This window comes from Camelus ferus, chromosome 34, assembly GCF_009834535.1.
Source record: "Camelus ferus isolate YT-003-E chromosome 34, BCGSAC_Cfer_1.0, whole genome shotgun sequence".
Lineage (NCBI taxonomy): Eukaryota > Metazoa > Chordata > Mammalia > Artiodactyla > Camelidae > Camelus > Camelus ferus.
Window position 1 is genome coordinate 14,087,036 of NC_045729.1, and position 25,996 is coordinate 14,113,031.

Sequence of the window (25,996 nt, forward strand, 5' to 3'; positions counted from 1 at the left end):
ACAGTTGTCTTTCCTGCATTATTTATTTTACCAACTACTAATCATTACACTACCTCAAAAAACAAACAAACAAAAAGTCCCAGGAACCTTGAGAAGTAGAGACGGGGTCAGTGAGATAGCGAGGGTGGTGGGAGTAATTGTTTTCTGCCAGATGGAAGATTTTACAAACAGCCAGAGAATTCTCCAAGAGACTGAGTCCAAAAGGTAGCTATGGCAGTATCTCTATGAGCAGTATCTACCAATGCGAACAGCCACGCCGTCCTAAAGGTAGGCTTGAAACAATGTCGTTACTGGGCCATCCCAAGTGAAGTTTAAAAAATAAATAGTACTAGAACCCAAAGAGTAGTAAGCACATGCACCATTTTATCATTTCACCCTCGTGAGGTCAACGAGTATCCGTCACGTACTTCCCTCAAGTGGCCAGCAGCGGCAGGAGGGTGGTTTCTGTTGTAAGCCTCTGAAGGGAAAATCACCACTGGTCTTTCTAGACTTCCTCACGTACTCAGTGGAGGACCTGAAAACATGCGTGTCAAGGGCCACGCTTCTACCTTCTGCGGCTAGGGACGGCCCAGGCCTCTCCTGATGCCTCTGGGTTGACAGGAAGAACGGTTGTGCAGGCTTTGATGCTCCACCTGGCTTGTACATTTTTGTTCTCTTCCCGTCGTCTGTGCTGAGACTGCTGCACACGAGGCCAGAGCTGGACCGTGGGTATCCCAGGTCACAGATCCTCTGATGCTTCAGTCTACTTCTTCATGTGATCTCCTCTCTACTTCTTCGTCTGATACCCCAAGTACTTTTTCCTAGAGGGGGAAGAAGAAAAACAGATTCTTAAAATTCCAAGTTTGATTCACCGTTGAAGTGAAAACATATGCCTGTTAACTCTGCTTTCTTGTCCCAGGCATGACCCAAGGCTCAGAGACCATGTTAGGGCTGGGGGAAGGTTTGGAAAGGTGACTGGCATCCTTGGTATGCCTGAAAGGAAAACAGCAGCTAAGGACTTAGGTTACACACCCAGGACTAGCCGTGGAGATGGGAAAAGTCTTTGATGCTGTATTTAAATGGAAAAGGTTGATGACTGTGGAGGCTGCTAACCTCTCCTTTCAAAGTGCTGTAGAATGGGCTGAGGTCGCAGGACCACAGGGTAACTACGTGAACGGTGCTTCACAGTGAGACAGGAGGGCCAAGGAACAAATTCAAACCCAGTGATGGTTGGCTTAGCGCGCTTTGTGGATAGAGAAGCTATTCATTCATTTTACTGATTCGTGCGTATTCTACAAGTATTGATCGAACATATCTGACTTTATGAAAGTAGTGGAGCAATGAGAGAGAAAAGGAGGCATAAAATACACAGTCCTTGCCCTCACAGACTGGCAGTTCAGTTGGAAAGCGTAGATGCACTGCTATGAAGTGTGGAGTACTAACAGGAGCCCGTAGCTCCTGGAAAACTTGCGCCCAGGAGTAGATTCCTCCTTCCACAGCACTACCAGGAAACTCCCAAGAGCCACCGAAATTCCTGGGGCAGTGGAAGTCCCTGGAGGCTTGCCGCCGCGTCACCTCTTTCCTGTTTGGGGAGACTGAGAACACATCTCAGTCCACACACTCGAATCGATCATATCAACTCATAAATAGTCTTTCATCAGCATCTCTTATTTTTTTGCAACTCTGTGACTTTGGAAAAACTTAGCCCTTCCTCTCTTACTCTTTTTTCCTCCCTCTCCGAATTTCTAGCTACCTGTTCCAAATTAAACCTAACTGTGGCCAAGACTTAGGATTTATAATGATCTGGAAAAGTAAACGAATAAATTTTGAATTGCAAATACAAATGATAAACAGCCAGTGCCACAAAATTCTAAAGCCTTTGAAAATTCCCTTTATTATTTCTAGTGAAAAAAAAAATCCATCTATTTTTCTCTAATTGGAACTATCTCTCTCTAGAACTAGCAGCCAAATTAAAAAATAAGTAAATAAAACCATTTCTATTCTTTTTTCTTTCCTTTTTATTTGCTTACTAGAATTAGAAACACTTATTTTTCATAAGAGGTTTATTGAAATACACCATAAAACTCACCCTTTTAAAGTGTACAACTCAGTGGCTTTTAGTATATTCACAAGAGTTGTGTAACCATCACCTCTATCTGACTTAAAAAAATTTTCATCACCACAAAAAGAACCACTGTAGCCATCAGCAGTCACTCCCCGTCTCCTCAGAGCCTTAGGAAACCACTGTCTCCATTCTGGACATTTCGTATAAATGGAATCACAATATATGGACCTTTTGTTGACTTCTTTCAGTTTGCATAATGTTTTCAAGGTCCATCCATCGGTCCATACCTCATTCCTTTTTATGGCTGGATAATATTCCATTGTATGGATATTCACCACATTTGGCTTTTCCATTCATCATTCATCATGGATAAACATTTGTATTTCCATTTTGAATAATATGAATATTATGAATAATAATTACTGCTATGAACATTCACGTACAAGTTTTTGTGTAAACATTTGTTTTTGGTTTTCTTGGGTATAGACCTAAGAGTAGAATTGGTAACTCTACATTTCACATTTTGGGGACCTGCCAAATTGTTTTCCAAAGGGGCTGGAACTATTTTAGAATCTAACCAGCAACGTATGAGGGTTCTAATTTCTCCACATCCTCACAGAGCCTTGTCTTTTTCATTTTAGCCATGCTAGTGGGTGGGAAATGGCATCTCATTGTGGTTTTGATTTGCATTTCCCTAAGTTGAAATGAAGACGTCAAGCAAACATCTTTTCATGTGCTCATTGGCCGTTTGTGTATCTTCTCTGGAGAAATGTCTATTCAAATCAATTGCCCATTTTAAAAATCAGGGGCTTTTGGACTTTTTACTGTTGACTTGTAGGAATTTCTTACATATTCTGAATACAAGTACCTCATCAGATATGCAGTTTGCAAATATTTTTTCCTATTCTGTAAGCTGTCTTTTTGCTTTCTTGATGGCATCCTTTGAAGCAGAAGCGTTTTTAATTTTGAGGTGGTCCAATTTATTTTTTATTTTGTTTGTGCTTTTGATGCAGAAACACTATTTTTCCTAGAACACTTTTGGCGTTTCAGCCACACTAATTAACAAAATAGGTGTTTGAGAACTGGCTTGTGAACCCAACTGATATTTGTAATCTCTCTGGAAAAACATATTAACAAGACCAACAATGATGGTGATTTCTTGTGTGTAATTATAGTGCAAACATGGAGTGTTGTAAAAGGATCTTGAGCCGGAGTGGTCAGGATAGTCTCCGGGGCGGAAGAGGGACTTGAGGGGGTGCTGGGAGGAAGAGCAGTTAAAGCTGGAATAATGTGGAGGAAGCTCTCCTCTCAGCATGAGGTAAGGCAGCTTGATGTTAGAATACTTCAGAGCTTTGTTTAGATGAGGCTCTTAAGCGCTACCATATTTGATGCAATAGTAGAAAATAGGGAAGAACAGAAGTCTGGGTAGCTTAATGCGCAGCCAATGGAGACAGTGGCGGACATGATCAGCTGTGCCTTCCTTCTGGTAGCAAGAGACTCAGCCTGTCTGGAGGCCCCAGGGTCATGCTGGCCGTGCCCAGAGCAGACTCAAACCTGCTTCTGGCCCCTAGACCTTCCTCGTGGAAAGAAGGCTGATGACAACGTGTGTCCTCCTGGGAAGAGCGTGAGCAGACAGAAACGCCCTAGGCCTTGAGATCAGGGCTCTGGGGTAAAGCGTTCTGAAAGGGTTGACCTTGTGAGGCCATCCTGAACGTGGCAGTTTTAAGGAAATCTCAAGGGTAAAGGTTAGGAGGTAGAAGTGAAGGTGTCTGTTTGGCCTGAGAGCAGGTAATTAAAGTTAAAAATAGATGGAAATGTCACTGCTCTTTAGTTTGTATCAAAATGTCCCTGACAAATGGCTGGGTCCACGCAGCAATGGCCCAATGTCATAAGCCCTGGATCTCTGGGTGAGGACCACCCCCCCCCACACACACACACCCCATCAGCAGCTGAGAGAATAAGGAACTGTCTGCCTCCTTGTCTCACTGCCAGGCTTCTGTGGCCTCCGAAATTTGTGAAAACAGAAATTATATCTATCTAAACATTTTCTATCTCAGCATCTCTTCATTTCCTGTTCTATCTGATCATCCCTCTTCCCTCTCCCCCCACACAGAGGCCCCATGTACCCTTTGGGAGCTCAGTAAATATTTATTGATAACGAAGATAACCACTAAAAAATATGTTCCCATCAGTGGGATAAATCTCTTGCCACTCAAGTGTCCTAAACTCATGAGAACGGCTTCAAAGAAGGGTTCCCTCCACTTAAAAAAACAAATAAAACCCCCCAAAAACCCCTTTCTATTCCATCTTGTCTGAGTTCTGGGAAGATGCATTCTGAGACAGGATGCACTTACCCATCCACCGTGCTGCTGGATCCAGGGCGTGAAGTTCTCTTTCAGGTACTTGGCTCCAAAGCCCAGCACCTTGTTCATGGGGTGGTTGTCGACAGCTGTGAGCTTGGACATGGCGTCTATTGCAAGAGCAGCCTTAAAGCTGTGAACTTTGACCTCTGATTCTCCTCTGGTGTCCACACCCCTTAGGAACTGGTCTGTGATGGTCTTGAAAACAGGGTAGGTCAGCCCATCCTGGAAGCTGTTCATCAAAGCCTTGTCTTTCTTCAGCTGTGTGCAAGAGGAGACGCACTCAGTACAGCAGTGAGGCGGACTCTCCTGCTCAACACTGGGCCACTAAAACCCCCAACGGAAAACCCTGGATTCTAGTCTCAGCCGTGGTACTGCATCCTGTAGGACCGGCCGGGGCATGGACTTTCTCTGTGAATTCATTTCATGGGGGCAAACATGGTAAAACTGAACAGCCTGTTCATTCGTCAAATGTTTCCTGAGCGCTTACAACAGGCAGGTACTGTGGACGCTTGACTCAGGCCCTCACCGGAGGGCCTCACAGTTTGCTGACAGCTGTGATCCAGTGCCAAGTGCTTTGCTAGAGGCTGTGTAATGGGCAGAATTCGAAGCCTGGAAATCACTCCTCGTTCCAGTACGAAACTGGCATTGACTTGGAATTCTAGTGACAGGAAGATCATTCCTTCACAAGTCAGCCCTTGGCTTCAAGGGACAGCCCTGAGTGCTAGAAAGTTCATTCTTCAAGCGGGGAGAAATCAATTGCCCTGTAACTCCTACCCACTGATGTCAGTTCTGGAGAAGCACAGGGGCGTCCTTAAATCATGTGCCTGGGTTCTGTTTCCTGCTTCCTCTGCACCCCTCCACCCCCTGCCTGAAGCTCCCACACGCCTTTCTCTTTTCTTTATTCTGAGCACCCAGGTTTTCTCACTGTTTCCTGTCCTGCACCCTCTCTCACGCCCTTCCCCGCCCTGGTCACCGTCCTCGCGGCACACGGCTGACAGAGGCACTGGGGAGCCGCAGAGCGTGCGGTAACTGGGGAGAGCTGCCTGGCTGGTCAGTGCCATTTCTCCTTCCTGCAGGGCCCTCACAGGGCCTGACTTCCTCCTCGTGGGTCCTGGCAAAACAAGGAAACGGGCCCAACAGGCCAGCGCCTGACTGACAGGGGGTCTACTCAGCCGTCTGCGGGTGACGCGTGGATGAGGTCTGTTCCGAAGCCCCGACTGCAGGGGCCTGCTCACCACCTCTGCGTCTGAAGGCCACCCGCACACGGCCCTGATGGGAATGACTGGTCTCTACTTCTAAATGGCATGAAACCCAAAGTTCTGCGAGTAACACTGACCCGGCCCCTGGCCGAACTGCTGAGAGAGGCCTGGAGCAGAGAACAGTCCAGCCATCCTACGGGGAGGTTTCAGAGAGGACTCCAGACGTGGAGCCGCTGTGGGACACAGATATCCAGGCTGCAGGGCAAAAATGCAAGAGTCTAAACTTCCCTTGAGGATCAGTTACACGGGGAACGAGATTCAGAATCTATTCAGCAAGTTTTAATTTATTGGTGTCCTTTCCTGCAATAACAAAGTCACTTTTCTCGCTTCCAAAAATTCCAAGGAGGCTCCAGAAGGTTTACTTATGTTTTCCAAAGTGATTCATTTTTGAGATGCTGCCAGCGCCAAAGAGTCTTGACTCCAAGGGAAATAAAATTTAGGACTAAGTGGAAACCAGAACTTTGAAAAGGAATACAAAACAACCAGGAGTTCGGTTCCATTCCTGGGCACCAGCGCGCCGGCACAGAAAGAGAACACGTCAGTCAGTTCAAGAAGCTCCCTACCTCTCTTTCCAATTGATCCCCTGAATATTTCAGCAGCTCAACGATTTTGGCTATAATTTGGTCTTCTCCATCTGTCAGGGGAAAATTCCAGTTATTTCTTTTACGAAAAAAAAAATCATCTAAAATGTTTCCAGGGACAATGCTTATAGCCTGATTAGGGATTAAGGGAGACAGGCTTCGTAAGTCTTAGCCAAGCAAATCTTCCCTCGTCTCTTCCGACCAGGCCCAAACCACCCCAGACACCCTGTCTCTCCTACGGCCCCCTCCTTTCTTGTAATCTTTCTTCCTGAGGCCCCCAGTTCTCACCGTGAAACTCAGCGCTTTATTTACTTTAAGAATGTTGAATATACACATAATCCTCCCTCCTGAAGGTATTTAGGAGAAATTTCTCGCTGGTCTTTATGTTTTTCCTGAGCAGACAGCGCTTTTTCCGTGGAGACCCCATAAATCGCCGTCCGATCACACCCCTCCTTGTGTTAGCTCGGAGGGCCAAACTCTGGCCTCTTGAGAGGGAGGCACAGTCTTCCTGGCCTGCGTTTTGGAAATTAAACTCATTCCTAAACCCACCTTGTTTTCCTGCTGTGGCTTTCTCTTTACATTCTCTTTCAAATTTAATGTTTATTCGACCTTACTAAAATGTACACTTTGTATGCTATGTTCCTGCGACAAAGTGGGGCATCAATAAATGGAATGGATCAGTTCTCCCCGCCGAAGGCTGACATGGCAGAGGGAGAGAAAGATGGCTCCCGGCCGTGCGTGGGGTGAACGTTGGAACAGGGGAGAGGGAGGAGTCTGACTCCTCTTGTCTCCAAACGTGCTAACAAGCAAACATTAGGAAAACAGTCATGGCTAGAGAGCAGAATCCAAACAGCAAAGCCAGCGGCTTGAGGGAACAGCCTTTTTACTTCTGGCACAGTCTCTGAAGTCATGGAGTCCTCATGTTTGTCCCCAAGGAGAGGGGACAGGCCGCCAAGAAAATCATCCCACAAGGTCTAGTGAAGGGCCAGGTGGGAACTCTGAGACCCAAGGCACCTGGGAGAAGGACTGCGTGGCCCCGTCGCCCATATGTAGTTTTTATCTGATGCTGGGGCCTCTCTCCAGGAAGACTGCTGGGACAGCAGCCCGAATTCCTCATGGGCACAGAGGCTCTCATCCGAGCTTTTGCTTGGTTTAGGGGTGTTGGCTTACGTGGCCCAGGCACACATGAGATAGCAATAAAGTGGAAAGACTTTGCCTTTTGCAGACTCAGAGGGGCCCTCCTCTCCTCCCGCTGCTCACTCTAAGCCACTTTGGCAGTTTGTGGTCCCAGCAGCACAGTCTGGGGTGGACAGACTCACCCTTGCTTCTGGGGTTGGGAGATGCCAATACTTTTGGAGGAAGAGCTGCTGCCTTCTATTCTGGCAGGGATGCAAACTCAGGACCTGCCTCGGCCCCTCATCATCCACTGGAGTATGGGGAAAGAACACCCCGGGCAGGACCGTCATTAGTGAGGGACGTGGGGCTGAACTCTTCCTGAACTTGGTTCTGCTTCCCTCAACTCCAGAAGTCCTGCAGGTCGGATGGGATCCACAGTCCCAGCTATTGTGGCAGTCTGGGGACAACCCGCCCAGTCTGGTCACTACTTCTCAGCTCTGCTTCATGCTTTGCACCAGCCCTGGTGCCTGACAGCACCTTGCTTTTTCACAGGAGCCCAAGGCAATATTACAAACCCCTGGGCGGATGCTCCACCTACACCATGTGCTCTCCCGTGAGCACCCTGGGCCTTGGCCATTGCTAATGCGATTAAATCTAATACCGCATTTCCCCCTGTGGACAAGACTGACTGCGTGCTTTGTGCTCCCTCCTGCCCCTCAGTAGGAGACTTTTCGTTGGACTTGGCAGTGAGCTGGGCAGTTTGCGTCCATCTGCTGGCACACTGCCCTTGGCTTGGGCTGGTCCCTCGAGCTAAAGGTCAGTGCTTCCCACGTGTTGCTGTCCTGCCCTGAGCCCAGGTTGGCAGAGATCCCTAAGTTGCAGAGCCCAGAGCTGAATAAACACAGAAGTGTGTGCAGACCTCTACCCGGCAAACACAGCCCAGGGCAAACATTCTGAAGGGAACTTTACCTTTCTTCGCACTTGTGGCTTTAGGCTGGGGGCCCTGGAACCGGAGACCCTGTCGTACGACAGTCCCCGTGGACTGGAAGCCTCCTCCCTTTAAGAGATTGTGCTGCTCTTCTGGTGGCGGCCAGGAGTAAACAATTTCAGCAACTCGGTTGGCGATGGAAACGACTTTGGGGTCCACAGCTGAAACAAGACAAGATGGTGCTGACGGGCCCTTCCCAGAAATTCATCTAGATCATTGAGATGCACGGTTCCCTGAAATGAAAACACCAGCCTGGATGGAAAGGAAGCTGCCCGGGAGCGAGCGTGCAGGGGAGGCCCATTCTTCAGAAAGCACTGGCAGTTGCCTGGCAGAGGCTGGGCTGGGGGAGGAGTCCCCAGAGGAGTGATTGCCACCTCCAAACAATTGCCCCTCTGCACCCTCTTTCTGAAGTCTTGCAAAATTAGGGTCCCCTTTCCCCTTTGCAAGGGAGGAAACACAAAAGGGAGTGCTTAGTTCTTGGCTGGAGGGAATGCTCATTATGCTTTTATTTTTATTCTTTTTTTTTTTTTTGGACACCCTTTATATGTTGGAGAGCTGGCCCCTAGGTGCAGAGGAGGGCATTCAACAGTTTGACAAGCCTTTGGGGGCTGGTCACCGAGGAAAGAGAAACACCCCTGCTCTCAGGCCATATTCATTACTCAAGCCCATTATCAAGTGAACACTGAACTCGCCTTGCTGATAGGGTCATGTGTCTTCTCTCTCCTCCACGTCTGCTGGGAAATAGCCCCAAAATGCTGGTAGGCAAACAAGGACGCTTAAGTGTAACCCATGACCTTCAGGAATTTATAATCCAGGAAAAGACTTATGTCACGTATTCACACATGTAGCTATAGAATAAAGCACTTGGGGACATGAAGGTTTAAATGGCATTGGCCCCCTGAGTGTCGTAGCCTGTGAAAGACAAGTGGACTTTGCCGCTGCTCAGGGATGGGGTCGGGCTGGGAGGGCAGGCAGCATTGCTGAGCTATTCAGGAGTGAGCCTTTCATTGCTAATTCATCACTGAGTTCTTAACTTTTGGAAGCCTGAACAAGCCCTGTCTTTGATACGGAGCAGTCGTGTCATGTAATGTTTTAAAACAACACTATTTAATTTATAAGACTGGAAGAAAGTGACAGAGTGGGGTTTTGGCTAGAAGGCTGGTGTGCCCAGGGGAACTCCTGGGCTCTGTCGATCAGGAAAGACACGAGGGGCAAGGCCTGGGTCCTGGGAGGGATTGCGTCGCGTTAGGAGCCACCAGGGTGATTTCTGGTCCTCTCCCCCTGAGACCTCCATTGCATGGAGCTTTGGTGGCCTCCCCTCGCCCCGCTGGGCGTTCACTGAACTGATGCTGTGTCCAGAATGCTTTTCTCTAAACAAAGGCATAATGGCTTCCTTGAAAAGCCACGTTTTTCATGGTGCTCCATCCATAGGGTTCAAAAACAGATAAGGAGTGAATTAGAGAATTGGAGAGGTCAAGGAGAGAAGCATCTGTGTTTTCCTTTCCGTTTTAACAACCCAGCCAAATGTACTTTCCACCTTTGAGTCACCTTACTGCAGTCCGACCAGCTTCCCCGTGAACGCTGGCCACCCATGGAAGGAGCTGGCAAGAGGCTGGACCCCCAACCAGTGGGAGCCTTCCCATGTGTCCCCAGGACAGCGGAGAGGAAAGCTCACGTGTTCTGCCTCTATAGCGTTGTGCAGCCTGCGCGCCTGGCTCTTTCACAGAAGTCACACCGGGCCCACCTTGCCCTCAGAAGAGGCAGATGAAGGCCCTAAGGCTGTCCCTCCCCAGTCCCCGCCATGTGGCAGGGCAGTCACAAAACCACCCGCAGACACAGAAGTATCCAATCTGACTAAGCTGTGCACGTGTATCTGTCTCTATGGATCGGTGGGCGTGGAGTGAAGGATGCAGTTGAAATATGTGTAGGAAAAACTATAAGCCAACACATGTCGACTCCAATGAACCAGCTCTAGTTAAGAGTCCCTTTTTTGAATACCTTAATTTTAAAAACTGGAAAAAAAAAAAGGAAAAAAATTCCCTTCTTGTCAGGGTTGGTGCCATCTGATAGGCAAAGGAACATCGGATGGGGGTGGGGAGAGAACAGAAAGGAGCTTATTTTGGGGGCTCATTGTGGGGTTAATGACAGCAGGGTTGGGAAGGCAACTGGCCTGAGGCATTTGTTTTAAAGAGAATGCGCAGGAAGTTTGGGAGAGAATTCCATATGGTCGCGACTGCTATTTCCTACCCAGTATCCATTTTCTATTTCTTCCTTAGTAACAGACCCCTGAAATGTGAGGGACAGCTGACAATAAAACTGAAAAAAATTTCCAAGCCTCCTTTGCAGTAAGGAGTAGCCACTGAGATGTAAGAAGTTGAGGACAGTTTTAAGAAAGCTCTCTAGGGTGGAGGGAATAGCTCAGTGGTAGAATACAGTGCTTAGCAGGCACGAGATCCTGGGTTCAATCCCTGGTACCTCTATTACAAAAACAGTAATAGTAAGTAAACCTAATTACCTCCTCCCCCCCAAAAAGAAAGAAAGCTCTCTAAAAAGGGGCTGAATTACCTAGAAAGAAGATACCCTTTTGTCCTTCCCTTGCTTCCTCTTTCTTCCTGCTTGGAATGTAGACATGATGGCCGGAATCCCAGCAGCCACCTTAGAACTTAAGGTGACTTTGAGGTTAGAAGCCACTAGCTGAGGGATGGCAGAATAGGAATCTCTAAAGACTGTGTACCTGGCAGATCAAGCCTAGATTGCCCAACTGTGGTTTTTTTTGGTTTTTGTTTTTGTTTTTGTTTTTGTTTTTTGGGAGGGAAAAATAATCTCTATATTAATTAAGTTGTAGCAAATCATGGCTGTGGAGAAAAACAGATTCACAAAACAACCTGGGTTGGTATTTCTTAAAATTGGTATTGACATTCATTTTCTACCTCCCAAGGCCTCTCACTGCTAGACTTCGGTCATGGGACATAACCTCATAGTTCTCACTTCAGCCAGGTGCCTGAACCCTGGAAATGGCACACAGGCTAAATTGTGACCTTTAGTTAAAAGAACCCAGGGGATGCCGACTGCTGAGCTCTGACTGACATGTGGCAAAATAGAAAGAGAATGTGAGGCCCTCTTGGTTCACACCCAACATAAAACCAACTAACCACCCACATAGTTCGCTGAACAAGAAAGCAAGTAGAGAGGTAGGTGAGAAGGGAGGGTCCACTCTACATAAATGTTTAAAGCTAAGCCTCCTTAGGACGTAACCATCTCTACCTTGTTAGGGAGATCTATACAGAGATCTGGAAATTTTAGAAAATATAAAAGGTCAAATGACACTTCAGTAATACTGAAATACAGAACATCATTTCACCCTGGAAAGCCAAAAGGTTAAAGTCTATAAAATCGTCCTGTTTCCTGGCAAACTCCAAAGAACAGGACAAGCAGGAAAGTCATTTAGGTGCCTCCAAACTGTCCTTTTTGCTCCAGAGCTCAGCCACCGCCACCTCTCCAAACCCCCGCCAGCAGGAGCTTGCTTACCCCTGGGCGGGGGGGAGTTCCCCCGCATAATCTGGATCCTAACATCTCCTGTCCTAAAATTCTATAAGTCTGGTGGGAAATGGACGTTTCCGTGATCGCAGTGAGTGATCTAAGACTGTCCGTGTGTGAGCTGATTCTCCAAGGAAGCCGGACAGTCGCATTTAAAACTGAGACATTACTGCCACCTGTTGACTCACTATTGACAAGTTACACAGGATAATCAGCCCAGCAGGAGACAGGGTTTCTTTTAAAATCTGGGCAAACTGGAGGGGAAGATGATGATCATGGCCAAGATCTGTGGATGAAGGGCAACTTTCTAATAAAGCCTTTCATGAAAATGTTTCATTCAACACAATGAATACATCTTGTCCCACTGAAGGAAGATTTTGTCAAATCGCTTCTCAGTAGCTTGTACTTTTAAAAGCATTTTTGTGTGCAGCTATCTGATCTTTCCATCCACCTTCAGAGGTGGGAGGATGGCTTACTCCAACGTACAGATGGAAACAGAGAGGGGAGGTGACTTACCTGGAAGAACAGAAGCCTGAGCCCCTGTGTGGGGCTCTTTCCCTCATGTCTGGGTGTCTCTGGCACCGAGGATGAGGAATTTGGGCAGCAAGCTTAAGTACAGACAGTGGAGGCAGAAAACCAATCCATCACCCTTCACTGCCGTCCTCATCCTTTCTGCTCAGTCTTGAGAAAAGTCAGGATATTGTAACCGAATGTTAATAAGTTGGGAAGCTGACTACCATGAGTGCCCTGCCCGAGGCCCTGTTACCAGCTGGGAGGAGGGGACCCCCCCCAGGCACACAAAGAAGGGGAAGACCTGGCTGCGGGAGAGACAGACTCCCCGAAAGCCTACCTTGGTGCTCTAAGCGCCGTTCCGCTGTAGAGAGGGACAGAGGCCGCTGATGACTACGGGGACCGCTCTGAGGTTTGCCGGCCCTTTGCCCCTGAGCACGGATCTCCGGAGGTGAGCTCTGTGAATCATCCTCCTTCTCCACTACTCCGAAGAGTGTTCTCCAAGACGACTTCTTCTTGGCAAGGTGTACGGCCTTCTCGCTGGATTGGGAATTACTGCACGGCCATGGCCCCTGAGCCCAGGCCTCGATTGCTGGCCCCGGTCCTCTCTGGGAAAAACTTCTTGTTCTTAGGGGCTTTGGTGAGAGGACAGCAGAGGTGTTCTTGAAGACATGGTGTTTGACGTAGAACTCCAGGATTTTGAATTCCATGCTGTCTGGGTCATCGTCATCCAGGGGGATGTCCTCCAGGTCACAGGCGCTGGTGGTACACATGGAGGCCCTGCAACGACAAAGTCCACACATGTCCTTCTACCCATGACAACCTACTCTCTGCAGGTCAGGAGAGACGGAGTGTAACTCAATACGCATTTTTTTTTCAATATGCATTTATTGAACATCTATACTCTTTGTGCTGGGAGGCAGGAGGGAATCTGAGATGGGAAAGCCAGGGTTCTTTCTGCAAGTTCAGTCTTACAGAGATGAGGAAGAGAGACATGTTCAAGGAAGAGGCCAAACAAAGAAAGTGAGCGAGGAGTTCCTACAGAGATGCAGGAGCCAGTGTGGAAGGCAGGGGAGGAAGAGACAGTTGCAGACAGAGGGTGAGTGCAGACCCCTTGAAGGACAGAAAGGGTTGAGAGGGGATGGAGATTGGGGCTAAGAACAGAGCATAGGCAGGGGGTGAATTTAGGATGTGTTTGAAGAGTGGTGAGACCTGATAGGGCATAGGCCTGTGCTTTGAGGGTAGCTGGGAGTCAGGGAGGCGGAGGCACAATGGTGAGATGGCAGTCGGAGCCAGGTGATGCGGGCCTTTGAGAGTCAGGCTGAAAGCTTTGCATTTTCTCATGTTGATTGATCAATACATTTCAAAACAGGCCCTAGACCATGGAAGGCACTTAAAAAGTCGTCATGGGAGAGAGTAGGTGGGCAGAGAAGGAGGCCAGCGCAGGAGAGGGAGCTGTATGGGGTCCCTGGCCCTTCTCATCCTCTCTCCCTTCTTCCTTTACCCTCTCTTTAGCTGGGACAAATTTCCACCATTCCTTGCCATACTTGGCATTCCGTGTAAGATATGAAGCCTGCAATTTGGCTGGCTTTCCCAGCTCCTAACATAATGCCTTACACATGGTAAGTTCTCCATAAATATTTGATGAATGAAAGTAAAATAATTTAGAGCTGCCAGGTAAAATACGGAACATCTAGTCAAATTTGAATTTCAGAGAAACAACAAATAATTTTTTAGTGTAAGTATGTTGCTAATATTGTCCCAAACAATTATCCGCTGTTTATCTGAAATTGATACCTAACAGAGCCTCTTGTATTTTTATGCAAATCTGGCAACTCTGTGAATGAAAGGTGCTGCTTAGAAATATCGAGACCTGAGGTTCTTGGAAGCGAGTAAAGTAGACTCAGGGTGAAGACTGAGTGACCTGAGACACCCGAGAGAAAGAGCCAGAACGGGCAGGAGAGAGCCAGGCATGTGGTCGGAGCTCTGGGCAGAGACTCAGTGTGGAAGGGACTGGACCGGGTTGGAGGGCAGCGCTGGACTGTGTTGGGGGAGGATTGACACAGTTTTTAATTCGAAACTTCCTTTTGAATTGTGCTGCTCAGGACGCTGTAGGCAGGGTGGGCACTTGGGGCCTCCAGGAACTGTGTCTTTGGTCAGAGGGAGGATGTGCCCCCTCCTCTGGCCACAAGATGATGCTTCCAAGAAAACATGTAGGTTAAAAAAAGAACACAAACCTTTCTTTGATCATCTTCAATTTCCTTCATCAATGTTTTACAGTTTTCGGAGTAAAAAAAAGTGAATGAAGGCCTGCAAATGGCAAAATATCCTTTCTTATGAGTGAGCTGTATTCCATTACATGTATATGTTGCATCTTCTTTACCCACGCATCTATTGATGTGCACTTAAGATGCTTCCATATCTTGGCAATGATAAATAATGTTGCTGTTAATAGCGGGGTTTATGTATCTTTTTGAATTAATTCTATTTTGTGGTTGGTTTTATTCCTTTGACAACTATGTAAGTTTAAAAAGCTAAAACTCTAAACGTTCTTAGAAACAATGAACGGTACCTATATGTGAATTTTAAGAATATGCTCAGTATATTGCGTATATGTGTTTACATTCACTACGTTGTACATGTGCAGTCAAACTGTTAACAATTCTACCTAATAAAACTGAAAAAAACGAAACAAAAACAAAAACAACCTCCCCCCTAAACCGAAAACCTTTCTAACGTAGCGTGAGGACTTTAAAAACTGCGTGCGTGTGCGAGCGCGCGCGTGTGGCCGGGTGTGCGTGCACGTGTAGGCACGTGTGTGCGCGGCGTCGTGGGCCAGAGGAAGGGGCCAACTTCTGTAAGCAACACGTTTGCGGAAAGCTGATTCAGGAGCAGCATCCGAAAAGGGGGAAAACCAGAGGTCACGGTGGAGCGCACAGGGCTTCCAAGTGTGAAAGAAGAGATTTGTGTCGCGTGCCCGGCTGGGAAGGATGTGAGTACTTGGCGCAGCCAGGAGGCAGAGCCGAGGCCGGAGAGCAGCAGAGCCCGGTGGCTCGGGCAGCGGCCTCGGGGCGGAGGGCGCCCTGACCGGGGCCTGGCAAGCGCTGGCAGCGGCATCCAGCGTTGGTTAAGACACTTTCCGTGCGTTTAACAACCGTAGGGTACTTTCCCTACTAAGCTGCATTGTGCATTAAGGGTGAGTTGTTAAATTTATAGCAGAGTCTTATTTTAAAGCAGCAGTGAGTTAATCACACACTGGAGCCCTTCAGTTCAAAGTAAAAGCCCAACTTCGGGGTTAATGGAAACGTACAGGTAAGTTTTGTGCTTCTGTTTATGGACATGAAGCCCCGGGTGCAGGTTCAGAGCCTGGAGGGGAGAATTAGCTCTGGAACAAGACCCGTGAGGCTTGTATTGTAATTGAGCGACTCTGTGGACAGGGCCGTACCTGGTTAACCCAGTATTTACCTCCCCTCCCCTATCCACAGCAAACTCTCACAGACCTGCCCCAGAAAGCCAGGTCACAGCGTCTTTTTTGGCCCTCCTGGAGGGTTCCTTCCCCGCAGCCGCCTACGTGGCCAGTTATATAGTCTTAACTGAACTATCCTAAACCTTCTGGAGCAAATAAGAAATGAAAGAGAAACTTAAGTAATCTCTTTCCCTTTCCTTGAAACCTCAGTAAGCTAGGTGCTTAGCTTTTAATTTTAGATTCGTAGTTTTGCTTCCTGAGATTTACATGATAAGAGTTTTTAAATAAACTCAGTCAGCAAACGTTAGATTTACTAACCCCGGGTTAGATCACCTCATCAGCGGAACCAGGGCTGAAGTCCCCACTGTGTCCTGCTGGGAAGGCTGCGCGCGAGACTGGTGCCTCCTGGTGTTACCTGGTCTCCAAGCTGTCACCGGTCTCTCCTGCTTCGGGTCAGGTGGCAGTAAGGATGGTTCTACACCTCTGTCTCTGTCCACAAAACTTAAGGAGGAGACTTTCACCGAGTCTTCCTGGCTTCTCGTTTCAGAAGGCTCTTGTGAGCTAAGACTTCACCAGGGGAGTAGACTCTTCAGGTTGGGACTGAGGCTGGAGGGAGGCTTAATGAAGGGAGCCACTTCCTTGTTAAGCCCTGCCCCGGGCTTGTAAACTGAAGGAGGGGCTGACCTTTGCCCAAGTAATCTGACTAAAAGGAACTCTGCATCCTCTACCAAGGACTCTCACTGCCTTTTGGGACAAGGACAATCATGCAGGTGTTTTGCTGGTAATTTGCTTTCTTTCCATTCCATCAGTTTAGCAAATCACCTATGTGACAGGTATTGTACACATATTTAATCATAACATCAAGAGGCAGGTGTTAAGACTCCCATTTTACGTACAAGGAAACCGAGGCTCAGAGAGGAGAGGTATCTTGCTGGTCATCCCTATCACTTGAGCTGAGATCCAAATCCTGGTCTTTCTGGCTTCACGCTATATCGTGTTACTTCCCCCATGAGATTCAAAGACTGTATTCAAATGGAACTACTGGAAAAGCTTACAAAATAGAATCTAACCCCAGTCCCAGTAAAAGCCACAAAAACTCACTTGAAGACCATATGTCCCAATTTTAGGAACAGGATTCCCTATGTATAGGAGAGAAGAAACAGTTAAGTATGATTTTGCACCCTCTCCAGATCCTTAACTGAAATAGACACTTAGGATCATGAAACTGAGTGCTGGCTGGTCAAAATGTGAGGATGAAGGAAGTGTGAATGATGAAAGGGGAATTAGGGCTAATTTCGTAAAAGTAGGGGAAGAACCAGCCATTTAAATATTAGGTAAACAGATCCATGAGAGACAAAGGACAGCAGTTATGGGAAAGTTAGTACTTTGGTGACTCAAAGTGAATTTTAACCAGCCAACTCATATTTATTGCACATAATGTACACCAGTCTAGTCAACTTGAGGGATATTAAAGAAATATTAAGAATGTTTTGTCTTTTTAAAAAAACTTAGTCTTTTTTGGGAAGAAGAGAGATATATATATGCATTTGAAACAATTCAAGAATCAACAAATGTGTATAATCAATAAGTAACTGACGTGGTATGGAGTACAGTTGTTACTGGAGTTCAGAGTCACGTAACAAATGACGCTGGTGGCAGAAACCATTTAGAATCTTACAAGGTCTTGGGAGGTGTGTACAAATACAGTGGAGGGGCAGTTAGCACACAGAGGCAGCCCCGTTGAAGACAAAGAATGTCCATTAATCATTCAACTTTGTGTCTCCCACACCCAACAAGCTGGCACATAGCAAAGACCAGACTCGGTACATGTTATATATTAAGAAAACCAAACTAAACACTTTTTTCCTGATTCTAAAAATACACATAGTGTTATAGTAGGGAAGTTGTAAAACATAAAATAGCATACATAAAAAAAAGACCACCATGTTCTGGTCATCCGGTGATCAATATTGTTAAAAATTTGGTGTATTTCCTTCCTTCTGTGACATCCTTCAGGTGTCTGCCTGGCCCACCGCCGTTTCTCTTCACGCTGCCCCCCACCTAATAAAACACCTGACAGGATGCACCCCTGCAGTCCTTCTTAAAAAGGGAACCACGGGCCCCCCAGCTGGAGTCATTGTGTTGGCCCCATGGCAGCAGACCAACACTTAATGCCTAGCCTGATTACGGTTTCATCTCTCCCCAGGAACGTGATTCCAGCTTACTTGGTGTTTCCTGGTCAGTACTGCGAAATGTGCTGAGACACCCTTCCGTTCCCTTCAGGAGGGTGGCCTTGCCTGAAACAATGCATCTTTGCTAATAATTTCTGTTTTTCTCTTCCCCTCTCTGCCTTTAAAAAATCCTTTCCTTTTCTGCAACTCAACAAAGCTCCCGCCTTTGCTTGCTAGATGGAATGCTGCCGGATTCAATAAGGCCACTTAGATCTTTTGAATTTACTGAGTTCAGTTTTTGTTATTTAACAGATTTGGTGGCAGCAGTGGGACTGAAGGAGACTTCTGAAGGCTTCAGGGCCAATGAAAAACAGGCGTGGCACCAGTGAGCCCCTTTTCAAGTTCGCTGTCTTTCTCACCTTTTCTGAGGGCCGTGGGTAAGTTCCCTTTCGGTTCTGAACTCTCTTTGCGTCGAGCTCCCAATCCAGTTGGCAGACAGGGCAGGTCAGCTTCTGCTGGTAGGTGGTTCTTCCCAGAGCCTCTGGACTTTCAGACCGCAAGGCCCAGGTTTTATGCAGAAATCCCCCAGCCCTTGACTCTGTCCATGCAGAGCTCCCAGGCTGCACTCTGCTTTTACTGGGTCCCCACGGCTGGCTCAGGCCTTTCCCCAGACCAAGTTTCCATGGGAATTGTTGGTGGAGCACAGGCCTTCTCTTGGCCAGGTCAGAGTAACATCTCTTGGTCACTGCGGGTGTGTTGAAGTGCACATGTTTGTCTTGTTTTACATAAATAAAGGCTTTTGCTAGCGGGGATCTCAGAAGCCAAAAAGCTGCAAAAATTGATGGCTATAGGTTAAGCGTATAAAGATTGTTAGAGCAACGCCCCCTACATCAAAGACTCTAATGATAAGGTAAGTTGGTCACGGAACAGGTTAGACTAGCACCAGGTCACCCGCCAACCTCAAGATGACGTCCATGCACGAGGTACCTGGTAGACACACACAGTCCCCAGCCCAGTGGCACACACCTTTAGGTATTCCTTTGGCTCAGAGAAGCCCAAAGGCTCAGCTGATGGGATCTTTAAGTTCTGCAGAGTCAAGCGTGCACCTTCTGGCACACCTGCTTATCTTATGTCTCAAAACGACGGTTGCTGAAGCTATAAATATCTACAGAAATGGCAAAATCTTACTGAAAACAGCCTAGAACAACAATGGCCATTCTGGGGGATGTTCCAGTTAGACAGGATTGTTTATTTAAGAAGTGCCCTTGAAACTAAGGGTTTCCGAATTAAACAGAACGGGATACACATTTTAATCGGTACACAGAAGCTCCCCAAAGGCTTCAAGAGTCCAAAATAGTTTTGTTAAATAACTTGTTAGGGAAGGCTAGTGAAAACTGAATGACACCAGAGGTGCCCAAAACAGGAGGCGACAGGACTGACGTGCCTCCGCGTCTCCCCTCTGTCCTCCTTCACCTGAGTTCTCACGCTTTCCTGATCCTCCGTCTGAGCTGCCTTTCCACGCTGAAGACTGTTCAACAGTCACCTGTTCAAATACAACCACCAGAGGTTGCAGGTGATCCTTTTTTAGATGCGTTTCACTCCTTGGTCAAAGACCAAACTACAGGCCATAGTTAAAGAATTGTCTCAATTCGGGGAGGTTGCCCACGAGTGTTTTGAAGAGCTTTAGGATCCTTACTGGAGCCTGTGACATACAACAGCTCCAAGGCCAGAGACCTAAAATAACACCTGTTTCCCTGAAATTGCACCCTCCTCGGGGGTCCACCATCAAAACACAGCCCACCGAAGGATGTTTGCTTTGTAAGCAAGTGGGGCAGTGGAAAAAAGATTGTCCTCAAAGGACCTGTGCAAATTCCTCAACATCCACTCGAATGCCCCCAAGGGGCCCATATGGGCCCCTCCCAGGACTGAGGGGGCTCTGAGGGACCCTCAGGCAAAGTGCTACCCTTAACAGCCAAGGAGAAATTAGAATGAAAAATAATGGAAAATCTTGCCAAATTCTGGGAGATACCAAGGCTGTACTTTCTACTTTCAGCCCCACTCTCATGGGACAAGAAATCTCTTAGGAGTGAAAAAGATGGTTTCCACAGTCGGGGTATCTAATACAGGTCAGAGAGAATTTCTATCTCAACCAGTACAAATGGCTCTGGGATCTTTTACTGAAAAGCGTTCTTTTTTGCTGTGTGACCCAGTCCCAGTCACCCCGTTAGGCAGAGATCTCTTTTCTAAAGAATACTCTTTGCTTCTAATGGAGCCCTCACCTTAGAATTTCCTGATCAACATGAATCTGATCTTTTATATATATATATTTTTTACCATCTGTCTTTGATATAGAAGGAAAATTCCACCAAGCTCCCCTGATTTAGCCGAGGTGCCTGAAATTCAGTAGGCTAACTTCTGATGCGGACATTGGGGGAGTAAACAGTGCAGTGCCTATGACAGTTCAGAACAATGGGACCAACCCTCTTCTAAATGGCCTCAATAGCTGTTAAAGCCTGAAGCCCCACAAGGTCTCACATCAAAAAAAAAAAGAGACCTAATTGCCCAGGAATTCGCCCTTCCCTGTGCCCAGTGATGCTGATCTTGCCAGTCCGGAAACCTAATGGGAGGATATGGTGATTTGCCCCAGACTTAAGAGCTGGCAACAAGGCAGTTAGTTACTCCATATCCCAGTTGTTCCAAACCCTTTTGTCACAGACTCTGCCAGACTCGAGGTGGTCCAGGGCTGCAGGCTTTCTTTCCTTCAGCCTGTGTCCTGTGTCAGCATCCCTGTAGACCGCACAGCGAGCATTTTGTTCACCTTTACTTGGAGCAATCAACCTGGACGGCCATGCGCCAGAGATTCACGGAGGCTCCTCCTTACTTCTTCCAAGTGCTCCATCCAGGGTCTAAGCACCCTCCAGCCTCCCAGGAAGCTGACCCTTTACAATATACAGGTCGTCTCTTGCTGTGATCAGTTACCAAAGAGGGATCCGTAAAAGATGGCATTTATTGGCTGCAGTACTTAGCTGAAAAAGGACCTGATGTCTCTAAAATGAATTATGATTATTTTTGGACTCTGTTCATTACCTAGGTCATAATCTAAGTGCTGAAGGGCGATCTCCAGAAAGAATTAAGTGAATCCAAGGATTTCCTAGGCCTTCAACTCCGAGATAGCTTTGCGGATTTCTAGACCTACCTGGTTATGCAGACTGTGGATTCCTAATTTTTCTCTATTTCCTTCCCTATTTTATGAACTCACTGAAATTTCAGTGCCCAAGCCTCTTCCCTGGGAAGATAAACTTGAGCAGGCCTTTATAAGACCAAAAAAAAAAAAAAAAAAAATCACTCCAAGAGCCACCTGCCCTAGGGCTACCTAAGGATTCAAAACCTTTCACCTTGCTACTGTACATAAAAAAGTTAACCAAGCCCTGGGAATGCTTACACAAGAACACGGCACTAAACACAGGTCTATGGCCTTTTACGACACATAACTCAGTCCAAGTGCTGGTGCCTCCCCAAACTGCCTAAGGCCATAGCTGCAAAGTTGGTAGCGCCTCACCAGATCTAAGCTAACCCTAGGAAATGACACCTGCAAACCACACGCTGTCCAGAGCCTTCTCAGCTCTGAGTGAAGTCAGCATTTCTCTGCAAGCAGACTAACCTTCTATGAGCTCCTTCTGCTTTTACCGCCCAATCTACAGCTTAAATATTGCAGCGTTTTTTTTTTTTTTTTAATTGAAGTGTAGTTGAGTTACGGTGCTGTGTTAGTTTCTGGTGTACAGCATAGTGATTCAGTTATACATATATATTCTTTTTCATTCTAGGTTATTACAGGCTATTGAATATAGCTCCCTGTGCTCTACAGTAGGACCTTGTTTATCTATTCTGTATTCAGTAGTTAGTATCAGCTAATCCCAAACTCCTAATTTATCATCCCTTCCCCATCCCCCATTGCAACATTCCTTTTAATTAGTTTATTTTTTATTATGGAAGTATAGTCAGTTTACGATGTGTCAATTTCTGGTGTGCAGCATAATGTTTCAGTTATACATATACATGAATTTATTCCTTTTCACATTCTTTTTCATTATAGGTTTCTGTAAGATATTGAATATAGTTCCCTGTGCTCTACAGTAGGACCTTGTTGTTTATCCACTTTGTATATAGTAGTCAGTATCTGCACATCTCAGACTCCCAATTTGTCCCTTCCCGCTCCCTTTGCCTCTGGTGACCATAAGTTTGTTCTCTGTGTCTGTGAGTTTGTTTCTGTTTTGTAAGTTCATTTGTGTCTTTGCGCCGTTCTTAATCCTGCCACGTTACTACCCCTGACAAAGGTGAGCCCCGTGACTGCGAGGTATTAACATCCCATGTCGTGACACTGCATCCTGATTTCGTCAAAGACACCCCTTTTACGAATCCTGATTAATTTTGTTCGTTGATGGGTCGTCTTGTAAAAGTGAAAAAGGGAATTTCCAAGCTGGTGATGCTCTTAGTACTCACACAGGAACTACTTGAAAGAGGAAACTTCCCAGAGGCCAGATCAGCCTCCCAAGCAGAGCTCCACGCCCTGCCCCAACCATGCCAGTTATCAGAAGGTCTAGCTGTTAATATTTACACTGACAGCTGATATGCCTTTGGGGGTCATCCATGATTTTGGAATGTTACGGAAATAAAGGTTTGTTTTTTTTAATGTCCACACTTGGATCTCCATCAGAAATGAACATGTACATGAACTTCCTGCTGCGGTTCTCTCACCTTCTGAATTTGCTGCATCAGAATTGAGGCTCACACTAAAAAAAAAACTGAACCTGAGTATCAGGGCAACACCCTGACTGACCCTCTTGCAAAGGCGGCAGCAACAGAATCTGTGAAAGTTCCGGCCCATGTGGATGAAGTCCATTCTGCTGCTGTACGGAGTGACCCCTTATTGCCAGACTTTTGCCATCCTGATGTCCTTGTAACGTGGCAGCGGTCTGCCCCTGAACCAGAGACATGGAGGTGGGCAAACTACGGTCGTAAATTAAATAAGCAGACGGGGCCATGGGAAGTGCAAGACAGCCGCTTGGTTCTTCCTGGCTCCCTGGCACACTTCTTTTTTCAGTCCTTACGCTCCAGGAGGAGGCCACCCTGCACCGGTCCTCTGCCTGAGGCGGGTTAGTTAGTTCTCCAGTCTTGCAGTCGCAGTGCCCAGTGATGACATCCCTCTGCACTCCAGCCATTTGCCCCAAATTAAATTTAGAAATGACCAGTTTCAGTAATAGCTGAACCTGTTCAAACTATTAATAAAAGTTTTGTTGCATGGTAAAAAAAAATGCATGGTGCATTTAAAATGATTCAAATTATAAATACACATTCGTGGGGAGACTTCTATAAAATTGTGAGAACTGTTTACCATCGATATCTGAGCGGTCAGGCCCACAACCCTGGAAAAATAATTTTTGTTCCCAGCGGCCTCAGACTTCCTCCCTCTGGACTCTTTGAGCACCTGCAGCTGGACTTCATTCACTTGCCACCAGACATGGCTTATTGATATGTTCTTATTGTGTGCACATTTTCTGGATGGGTTAAAGCCTTCCCCTGTGGCAAGGCTGAGTAGCAAAGAAACCACTAGAAAACGTGTTTCCCACTTGGGTGTACCTTTCATGCTATCCAGTGATCAAGGCCCCCACTTCGCTGGGCAGATCATATGAGCCTTAATGAAGGGCTCGCAGACCTCTTGGAATTGTCACTGTCCCCATCACCCTCAATCATCAGGCAAGGTTGAGAGAATTAACAGAATCCTCAAACATACAGTCTCTACACTCAACAGAAACTCCCTTGGCCTCAGGTGGTGCCTCTGGCCTTGCAGACTATTTGCAGAATCTTATGTTTTGGGAAACGTAAACCCACGCCGTATGAGACTGTCCCCGGTAGACCAGTGTCTGTTGGTTTGTAGCTTTCTGCGGATCCCTTGTTAGCCTGAGCTAATATGAGCAGCTCCTGTAAGTCTTTAATGTCTTACATGAAAGTCTGTCATCAGTGGTTCAAGAAAGTTTGCCAGATCCTAATTCAGACAATCCTGTTGGTCGCAGTTTGGAGTCTGGTGTTTGATCTTCTGCGAATGTCATCAGAGGAAAACAGCCCTCGAACCCGGTGGAAGAGACCATACCGGCTGCTCCAGGACCTTACTTATTGCAAAATTAGAAGGCTTTGAGCCTTGGGTACACATCTCACAGGTAAAGGCGGCCCTGCCTGACACGTGGTCCCGTACTGGTGCTGGAGGCCTCGGAATCCGATTGGCGAGGAAGAGAAACAGCTGACTTCGAGGAGGACTGCTCCCACCCAGCACTCAGGGTCAAGACTTCATGCAGAACTTAGCATGAACGTTTTCCCTTTTTCTTTCCTTCACTCTGACATTGGCTTGGAAAGACCACACCCTCATCGGGATCTCCATGCCATTGCTCAGTTCACACCGCTAGACTTGTCACCAAGGTTCCCATCCACCTGTGATGCTGGGGACCTCCGGCCCTCCCTGTGACCAGTTTCTCTTCTGTTCCCAATGTCACTGCAAACTACAATTGATGCCTGCACCCCTCCACCAAAGTCTCTTACTGAATTCAGCTTTTCCGACCAGAGCAACCTGTGCCGTGTTTTTACCTTTCTCTGATTATAACCGTATGTACCCAATTAGACACAAGTACTTATGTAAATCTTAGCACATTCGCACTTCACCTTCCTGTGATTATCTAGCCCACGTCTGCCCTCGCTCACTAAGAGATCTCACCAGCAACTCCCAACTCGGCAAGGCATTTAGAACGGCTCTTTATGACTGACCCCTGGCTTGAATGGGTAAACGCAGCCATCCTTGTGAAAGAACCCATTGGCAGTACTACCCTTGAGCTGAAGGTCTGTGCCCCAACAGGGCTTGCCTTTGTCTGTGGTGGTTATCATTCTCCTTGGGGCGTAGGAAGCCTAGATGGCTGGGCCACAGCCAGGCAGTGCTGCTTAGGTTATCCGACTGTGCCTCTGTTTACAAGCAAAATAAAACATCTCATGGGTGGATGCCCCTGGAATTACATTGTTAGAAAGGTCTTACCAGGAGGCATTCATGACTCAGGATTTGCTTCCTTTGGCAGGGCCACACTCCCCTATCAGGAGTAAATGTAAATGAGAACATGGTCAGAAATCTCCCCTCAACTCTTGTTGAAGATATTTCAGATTCCGTTGCTAAGACAACAGTTGCCCAAACAAAGATCCTTAGATTCTCTTGGCGACATTGTTCTTGATAATAGGGTAGCCCTGATTGTTTAGCTGAGCCAGGAGGTGTCTGTGCTGTGGCCAACATTCACTGCTGTACCTGGGTTAACACCTCTGCGGGGGTTGAGACTCAGTTACAGGAGATCACTGAGCAAGCCACTTGACATAAAAAGATGGTTCCTTCAGTGGGGTCTCTCTTCGACTTACTCGATTTTTGGTTGGTTTGGGTCTTGGGGACTGTGGCTGTGAAGTGCTCTCCAGTAGAGCTGCTCTCTGCTTGCTGGATGGGAGGCTGCCTGATTTGTAAATAAAGCCAGTTAGACCTTTTATATTTACTTGGTTGAATTTTTGTTATTTAACATCCTCAAAGCATATCCAGGAACGAATCAAAAGAGATTGGAGAGCATGGGGTCGCCAGAGGCGTGATCGAGTACTGCCCTGTTCCTGGGAGCACCCCACTTTCCACCTGGGGTCTGGGAGACTTCTGTACCTTCTCTTCCTTCCTTTCCTTCCCTTTCCTTCCTTCCTTCCTTCCTTCCTTCCTTCCTTCCTTCCTTCCTTCCTTCCTTCCTTCTTAAGCTGATTCGAGTGTTTCTTTCAACCAGGTGGATCCCTGAACAAACACATTGTACATGGTTCATGTAGTTAAGATGCTGCTACAGTTTTGTAACTTGCTTTTTCCATTTAACATCTATAATAAATAGATCTCTATACCAACATATTTG

The 25,996-nt window shown here is 46.9% G+C and overlaps 1 protein-coding gene and 1 long non-coding RNA gene across 4 annotated transcripts in view; one reads left to right on the top strand and one right to left on the bottom strand.

The window, feature by feature from the left end:
- BCL2L14 (BCL2 like 14) lies at positions 1–16,490 on the bottom strand. Of its 3 annotated transcripts, none has more exons than XM_006192167.3 (6): positions 16,280–16,490; positions 12,739–13,178; positions 8,333–8,512; positions 6,230–6,300; positions 4,399–4,665; positions 1–800 (listed from the first exon to the last, which is right to left on the bottom strand). In XM_006192167.3, exons 2-6 carry the CDS (start codon positions 13,169–13,171, stop codon positions 738–740), a joined length of 1,014 nt encoding a protein of 337 aa, XP_006192229.2. In that variant the 5' UTR covers positions 13,172–13,178; positions 16,280–16,490; the 3' UTR covers positions 1–737. The 3 variants fall into 3 exon arrangements, with proteins under 3 accessions (XP_006192229.2, XP_032328944.1, XP_014420979.2); XM_032473053.1 differs by having other exon boundaries at positions 16,198–16,490; XM_014565493.2 differs by having other exon boundaries at positions 16,183–16,490.
- Positions 15,280–25,996, top strand: part of LOC116661288 — a 17,821-nt gene continuing 7,104 nt past the window's right edge. Inside the window, exons 1-2 of the long non-coding RNA XR_004317133.1 lie at positions 15,280–15,390; positions 18,348–18,472. This is a non-coding gene — a long non-coding RNA (uncharacterized LOC116661288). The remainder of the gene's footprint in view (positions 15,391–18,347; positions 18,473–25,996) is intronic.